Raw genomic sequence first — 8,584 nt, 5'->3', positions numbered from 1 at the left:
TTAATACTTTTGATAGGCAAGTTGTTTGATGCCCTGGAGGACATAGTAATAGGGTGACCTAATTGTCTGAGTCCCAGATTCAGTCAGATATTGTCAAGGCATAGATATAGAAGATGACAAACAAAGATGTAAAGCTTAGTAAATTATTATAAGGCACATACACCCTTGTAAACACCATACAGCTCAACTCTACACTCATGCATGTAATGTGTGTTATACTTTTCTTTTAAATAGTATCTTTGGTGGCAGAATGGTGATAGTTTGGGATGAAGAAAGAGTGTATACAGTAGCGTTTTTATTCTTTTGTTTCCATTTCGTATATTTATGCAAGTTTTCTTTTAAATCTCTTAGTAAAATATGTTAATTTTCTTTTACATTTGTCGTTAAGGTTATCCTAGGCATTTAGATATGCTTTATTACCACTATGAATAGCATTATTTTTCCCTTATATTTTTAAACTGGCTATTGTTGGTATACTGGGAAACATTTAAAATATTTTTATCTTGTATCCAGCCACTTTTCTGAATTATATAAATCCTGCAGAAGGGAATCTTTCATTGCCCTCTCCTCCACAGACTGTGAATCAGGGAGGAGAGCCTTCTGCGCAGGGGAACAGATGACTTGTCTGGTTTGTGTAGGGCAATAGATAGCTCCTGTTGAAATGGTGGTAATCCCATACAGGGTGTTAATCCCACGTGCAGTGATAACCCCAATAGGAGGCATGGAAGAGCAGCAACTCAAAAATTCTGAGAAGCAGAAGATAAAGGATGTCAAGATGAACCCCTCTGACCTTTCTACTAACATTAGAAAAGGACAAGGGAGGATCCTCTGCTTCTCTAGGAGAGAGCAGTGGGCTGTTGGCAATGGTGATGGTTTAGGGTACTGTGCCCTGGCAAATGAACCAGGCAGAGGCCCAGGGGCACTGCAGGGGTAGCCTGTGATATTTTGCTGCCATTGCAATTGTGACTGTGACCTAGAAAGGCAGACAATGGCCTTGGCTTTGTGAAGTCCCCAGTGTCAGTGATGAGTTGGGCCCTTGAGTATCAAGATGGGCAGCAAAGAGTAGGAGCTGGAGCTGACTGAACATTGGCTAGGTTGGTGGAAAGAGAGAGAATAACCTGACTATGATGGATCAAAGTCACAGTTGCTTTAGAGTGTTTCTAAGAAAGGCTCTTCTTGGGACTGGGATTCTATTGAGGTCAGAGGAAAACATTGGGAAGTGGAAAGCATGGGTTTGAGAATTACCCAAACCTGAGTTCAAATCTTGATTCTGCCACTCAGTAGCTATGTGTCTTTTTTTAATCCTCACCCTAGGATATGTTTATTGATTTTAGTTGCAGTGGGGCAGGGAGAGAAAAAGGTGGAGAGAGAGCAAGAGAAACATTGATATGAGAGACAGACATCGATTGATTGCTGATATGGGATCAAATCTGCAACCTTTGGTTTCATGATGATGCTCCAACGAGTTAAGGTTGGCCACTGGCCAGGGTGGCTATGTGTCTTGATTTGCATTCCTTGCTCCGCCCCCAAACAGACCTAAGACAAAGATTGTGTGCAAGTGGTTTACTTGGGAAGCACAGGGATGCGGTGGGAAAGTGGGGTGGAAAGGGTGGGAAGCCCTCAGAGGATGAATAGGGCTCTACTGTGGGCAACTGGAGCCCCGCAGTCTGGGAATCCTCTGGCAGTGTAGAACACACTTCATTGTCCCACCAAGATAGAAGGAAGCTAGCCTTTCATCTACCAACTCCTGGCCTTCAGTTGGAAGTCACTCTTGGGGCATTAACTCTCCAACACTTCTCGTGAGCTGATGTTCTGTTGTAGTCAGGGAACGCTTTCAGACACAGTGATGTTTTTGGAATGTATGGGAACTGTCTCTGGGTGAACTCCAGGGTGAGCTAAGGGGATATGGGTGTGATACTGGTATTTTGTGCTGCAATTATGTGACCTGATCTGCTTTCTTGTCTCTGAAATGCAGATTGTTGTAGTGAACTGCATTAGATTATTGGGAGTATTACGTGCATTAGAGTTCATAAAGTGCTTCTCATAGTTCCTGGAATATAGTTGATGCTCCATATCAAGTGATGATCAATTTTGTCCCTAGTGATGTGCTCAGTTGGTTGAGTGTCATGCTGCAAAGCAAAAGGTCACGAGTTCTATTCCCAGTCAGGGCACATGGTGGGTTTCGGCCAGTCCCTGGTTGGGGCACGTGTGTGAGGTAACCAATCCATGTTTCTCTTATATATTGATGTTGCTCTCCCTCTTTTTCTTCCTCCCTTCCTCTTTCTCTAAAAATAAATAAATAAATTCTTTAAATAATAATAAAAGATCATTTTGAAGTAGTAAGTTATCATGAGGAAACAGTGGCTCTTCCTCACTGGCTGAGTTAAGACTTATGTCTATCATTATAATTGGTATTAGAGAAGACAGTTGATTGGAGGCAGAGGGGCAGTCTGTGGCCTTAGAAACTGAGGTTTTCCTTGATCCAACTTACCTGGGGACAGAATCTATTCCTTACAAGCATCATAAAGCCAACTAGCTTAGTAAGATATAATTAAATTGTTTTCTCAGTAATAAAGCTTTTGCACAATGCACAATGGCTTGTGCATTTGGTTACCTGGTAGGGACATTAAACTTTTGCAGAATAGCTATTTTGTCTCTAGTTATAAAGAATATTTACCAGTTCATGCTGAATTTTAGAGCACATCCAGGTTGACATAAATGCCCAATCAACTGTGTTTTACTTTTGCACTAAAGTGTAATTGTAGATATTATCATCCCAAAGGTGTGTGCTTGTTTACTAGGAAATGGAAGGTTGTGGGGAATGTAACAGCTATCTGCTTACATCAGAGATGGGATGGGGGTGCTTGGAAGGTATATGGAAAATAATAGGGGAACTTGGTGAACAAGATTCATCACAAATTCAAGAATTGTGTTTTATTTTTAGTTTTGTTTTATTTAGGGTGATTGGGGTGGAGTCAAATATAGTCAGTGTTGTTTACAATTTGAGTTCTTTCCAGCCAAGGCCTGCAGGGAGAGTTGGGGTTATGCATGCCCCTGTAGCAGCACAGGAGGTTTACTGCACACCCGCCTGTCCCCCTCTCCTGTGCTAGCAGACCCTGATTTTGTTCAGCTACTAGATCTTGGAGAAGGTGGACCAGTCTCAGTGGATGAATCAAGTTTTGTTCAAGCCAATCATGGTATTGCACTTATATTTCCTGGTGTTTGGTGTGAGGTGGCCAAATGGTGCAGCCATGGCATGTAGGCCTTGCAGTTCCCTTTGTGGGAGACTCTGGAGTTAAGTCAACATGACGTTACAGCTCTGAGAGCCTGATGGTGGCGGAGGAAAGAGTGGCTTCAGAGCCAAAGGGAACTGGGCCCTACCACTCCCTTGAGCAGAGCTTTAGTTTCCTTGAGCTGTAAAATGAGAGAAGTCATATCTACCCCCCAGTGGGTTGTTACAAAGATTAAAATGCATTAACTTCTAAAATTGTCCTAGGATATAGTGGAAGTTTAATAATAAAAGATAGTTACTGCTGTTTAATGGAGATCGGCAGAGGTCATGGAACTGCTTCTTGATCCCTCACTAGAGGCATGACCAATAGATGCTGGGTGAGATCAGGCCAATTTGAGATTTGGTAGGGTAATCTGAAGACCAACCCTGATTAGTCTTCTAAGGGAGAAGACCCTGAGGATGGAGTTTCTGGAGACGATTTCTTCTCTGTCCCCAGAGGCATATCTGAAACAATAGACCTTTTGGAAAGGAGGGTGGGGAACATTAATATTTGCCATGCCATTGTTTTCCCTGAGCAGGGAGGAAGACAAAGACAGAAGGTGTGAAGTGCTGATAGAAATGAGAATGCCAGAGATACTTGTATTTTCCAAGGTTCTCAAGGGACTCTGTGGGGGCTCAGACTCTGGGGAGGACAGAAGGGGATTGTACAATAGAATGCCCCCTGCCCATGCCATCGCTGACAATTTCAGTTATAGAAGCACCAGGAATACAAATGTAATAACCAGAACCAGAGGCTTCCTGCTCACGGATATGGGGGGGAAGTGGACCGAAATAACTGCACAACACTAATAGCAGACTCTGAGAAGCCACTCCTTCTCTCCCGGAGCCCCTTCCTACACACCCTTTCTATGTAATTTCTAACCTTGCGAATATTCACAGAAAGAAGAAGAATAGAACTTATTGGCGTTTGTAGTAACAGGATGAGAAAGTGCGAGACTTCCTGTTATGTGTGTGTGACAGCTGGTGATAAGTGGAGCGCCCTGCACAGGAAATCCGCTCTGCTTCTGCAATGTGACCTGCCTGAAACTTGGGCGCTCCTTCAGTCTGGATGTTAATGGCAGGACAAAGGGGTGCCTGGACTATGGGCGACGTGGTAGAGAAGAGTCTGGAAGGGCCCCTGGCACCTCCTACAGATGAACCCTCCCAGAAAAAGGGAGACCTGGTAGAAATCTTAAACGGGGACAAGGTAAAGTTTGACGACACTGGGCTGTCCTTAATTCTGCAGAATGGCCTGGAGACCCTCCGCGTGGAAAACTCTCTGACAGATGTCATCTTGTGTGTGGATATTCAGGAATTCTCCTGCCACCGCGTGGTACTTGCTGCGGCCAGCAACTATTTCAGGTCAGTAAGCGAAAGACCAGAGTCAAATTGGGTGCGAGTTGTCAGGAATCTCTATATTTACGTGAAAGTCAAATCTAACTAGTTGACTGTTGCATTTATGGTTTGTGTATCTATCTAGTCTTGGGTGTTTATTCAAGATACAAGAAAGGAAGCTAGTCAAACTTACATTTTAGGATTTAAGCTATATTAAGAAAGATTGGGATTATTTAAAAGCAATGTTTATATATTGTGATAAATCTTCTGTGTGAAGTGTCCTTGTTTTGAAAGATGGAAAATTACTAAAGTCATGGGGAATTTTTTCCCCTTTGGTCTGACTAGTGTGTGGGAAACACAACGTTGTCTTTGTTCACCAACAGAGGTAGAGAAAAGGATGTGGCCCCTCTTTTGAAGTTATCAAATGACTTGCTGAAAGTTAGGGGTTTCTGTTTGTGCTGAGGGGGGTGGGTGGAAAGGGAAAACGGTTACGAATTTGCTTTAGAAGCTGGAGCCTCCTTGTTATGACACACTTGGAGGCCTGGTTCCATCCCACTCTGCCCCTTCCTGACCATGAGGCGTTACGCAAAGTCATTCAATGCTTTGAGTTTCTGTTTTGTCATCTGTAAGGTGGGAATAATGATGACTACCTCTCAGGATTTCTATGATAATTAAATATGAGAGGTGAAAAAGGTCTTGCTCACTGTCTAGCATATAGTAGATACTCACTATATCTTTGTTGAAATGTATCTCCTCATTCTGCTTTGTGCAGCTGAGAACCACTTATTGAGTGTTTTCCATGAGCCATGCCTGGGGTAGGAGTGTGGGGGAATCAGGAACCCAGTGAGTACAGCTGGCTCCAGAGTGTTCTAGATCGAGGTAGACATGGTGGGAACCAGTCCCCATGGGAAATGTGGATGGAGAAGGTATTTGGGGACTTGGAAAAAGAAATACCCTTCTCAACTCTTCTCAATGAGATTTTATATAACTCTTGATTCTGGCTGAGAAAATTAAAGACTATTTACCTATGTAAATATCATTAAAGTTATTCTTTCTTTCTTTCTCTTTCTCTCTCTCTCTCTCTTTCTTTCTTTCTTCTTTCTTTCCTTCTTTCGAGAGTCTTAGGGGGAAATTTTTCCTTGGAATTCAAAGAGCAGATCAGGAGGCTCTCGTGGAACTGATCAGGACCCACAGGAGGGATCTGGGTTTGCAGGAAGTGGTGCATGCTAAGTGCCAGACATAGGTAGACGATTTTATTTTTGCAACAGTATGATGAAGGTGGCTGATATTCCCTTTTACAGATGAGGAAATGGAAACCCAATATTACTTGCCTAATCACTGCTGGAGCAGGGATTGGGCACATTCTAGAAATGCTTGTTTTTATTGCAATACAAACCGCCACTACACTTGGGGTTTCATTCCACAGGACGTATTATATATAAAAGGGAAAGCATAGGCACAGCCATGAAGGTGGGTTGACATGATAAACACATTACTTACTCCACCAATATCGACCATATGCTTTCATATGGATTACAACCCCATTCAGAAGTGACTAAAGGCAGCTTAGCTCAGTGTCCTGAGTTCTCACTTTTAGATTTATTCTATTTTGAATCACTGGAGAACTGCTCTTATAACATGTATGCCCGATGAGCAACTTTGTCAGTGGCTCCTCCTGGCTGTGGAACTGGACTGCCGCCTGTGTGCTCTCGAGGACATCACTGGCTTCTCTGATCCTCGGCTTCCTTGTCCTAAACAGATGGTGTTGTAAGCTTAGTCCCGCCAATCCTGCTGATGTAGAGCACTTAGGGAAGGAAGTCTCTGCCGGTCCCGGAGGAGGAGGCGGCGACAGTGAGAGACTGGAGGTGCATGTTCCTGCCTGTGGCTGAAAAATCTCTTCCAAAACTGCCGGGTCACAAAGGGAAATTCCTATTCTGTTCTTCAGAGCAGTGACTTTTCATTCATATCTTGGTATTTCCAAGATGATTGTCCTCCTCTCATGAACACATTAATCCTGGAGACAGGATTCCGTTTTCCAAGAGCACTATTAATAATAACTTCTCTTGTTGGGCACTTCTTGTGGGCCTGGCCCTGTGCCCCCATGCCACATATACTCTGGGAGGTAGAGAATTTTATCCCCATTTACAGATGAGAAACCAAAGTCTGAGTGCCTCAGTTAACGCAATGGCCAAGAGGGATATGAGCCCCTGCTGAGTAGCTCGGTTGCAACATCGACCTGATAATGCCAAGGTAGCGGATTCAATCCCTGGTCAGGGCACATGCGAGAATTAACTAATGAATGCATGAAGAAGTGGAACAACAAGTCTGTGTTTCTCTTTCTCTCTACCCCTACCTCCCTTCTCCTCTCCCTCTAAAAACCAATTAAAATTTTTTTTAAAAGAGGGATTTGAACCAAGGACTGATGTTAACTCTGACATTGCCTCACCCACTGCCTGTATTGCTTTGTCTAAGATTTTGAAAGAGGTGGAGAATCAAGTTCCCTTTATGCTCAGACTTTGGCAGGACAGAGAGTCTGCTCTGTCTGAGAGGCTTCTAATAGAGCCCCCTGACCTTTGGAGGGCCTGGAGGCTGCTTATAAAATTATGCAGGTTTCTTTTTAATCTTTATTCATTGAGAACATAATTATTTTCCACTAAGTGATAGAACTGTACTTTATTTAGCCAACTACTTATTGACAGACATTTGGACTCTTTTTAATCCTTTGCTTTTACAGTGTTATAATGAGTGATCTTTATACATATGTCATTTCATATGCATGTAAGAGTGTCTGGTGTGCATTTCTAGAACAGGGTTTGCTGAGTCAAAGAGAAATGCATCTGCAGTTTTAATGGATAGTGCCTGATTCTCCTTGATGGCAGTTGACCATTTTGTCCTTCCCACAGCCTTGCCAAAAGAGGATGGCCTCAAACTTGGATTTTTCCTAATTTGATTGGTGAAAAACAGCATCTCAATTTAGATTTAATTTGCGTTTCTCTTATTTAAAATAAGGTCTTCAGTTCTTGTGAACTATCAGTTCATGGCCTTTCAAATTTTCACATATTTTTAAAAATTAAAATTTATTTTTATCAAAGCAGTACATGCAAATAGTGTCAGAGTCAAACAGTATTTAAAGCTTATAATGAAAAACAAAAATTTATCTTTACCTCCTCTACCTTTCAGCCTTGCTCATCGGAGCCCATCATTTTCAACATTTAGCGATTTCTTCTATTATATTTATATTTCCACAAAGTATGCTTATATTGCTCTTCCTTGTTTTCTCAGTGTTAGACATTTATGAATTTCTAGTATGTCTGATAAGGACTTAGCACTTATATATAACTCTCTTACCATAAACTTTCCTTCTCTCTACTCTCTCAATATAATGTTTTAATATTTTATGATAAATTTGTATTAAGAGTTTACATTATATCTATGAAAACATTTTTCCCTCTTGAGCCCAATAGTGTGATATAATTATATTTCCTTTCTTGTAAATATTTTGTCTCTCCTGAAATTAATAATTCACTTTTCCACTTGATTCAGGGATATCTCATTGCTTCTCCATAATAGTTTTCCACATGGTCCAATGCATCAGAAAATCCACCAGTTCCATTTTCGCCCAGAATCTTCCTCACTTCTATCATCCTACACACGTTCTCTGGACCTGCTGCCCAGCTCTTGTCTAGCTGCTTGTGAAACCAGAATGGCTGTAAACAGGGACTATATTAGTAACTCGGACATCGTAGTTCCCTTTGGGGGCCCACTTAAAAGTTTTAAGTGGAATGAGGAAGTTGGGAAAATATGTAGAGTTGAGGCTGAGAAAATGGTAAGGGTGAATAAAGCTTCGAAAGTAGCTTATAACATACATTTAAATGTCAAATAGCCAAAGTCAGAGTCCAAATATTTTCATGGCATTGAGGAAAGCATAGATTTAACATTCATATTACTGGTTTTAAAATTTTATAAGACTGCTAGCAT

The 8,584-nt window shown here is 41.8% G+C and overlaps 1 protein-coding gene across 1 annotated transcript in view; it reads left to right on the top strand.

Annotated features, from left to right (window-relative positions):
* Positions 1 to 4,324: 4,324 nt before the first annotated feature.
* Positions 4,325 to 8,584, top strand: part of KLHL6 (kelch like family member 6) — a 52,835-nt gene continuing 48,575 nt past the window's right edge. Inside the window, exon 1 of the mRNA XM_054577125.1 lies at positions 4,325 to 4,633. Coding sequence (XP_054433100.1) covers positions 4,341 to 4,633 — 293 coding nt within the window. The 5' untranslated portion in view covers positions 4,325 to 4,340. The remainder of the gene's footprint in view (positions 4,634 to 8,584) is intronic.

Source organism: Pteronotus mesoamericanus, unplaced genomic scaffold (assembly GCF_021234165.1).
Source record: "Pteronotus mesoamericanus isolate MK-2021 breed Mesoamerican mustached bat unplaced genomic scaffold, CSHL_Meso_final contig_116, whole genome shotgun sequence".
NCBI lineage: Eukaryota > Metazoa > Chordata > Mammalia > Chiroptera > Mormoopidae > Pteronotus > Pteronotus mesoamericanus.
This window is presented reverse-complemented; position numbering and strand designations above follow the sequence as displayed.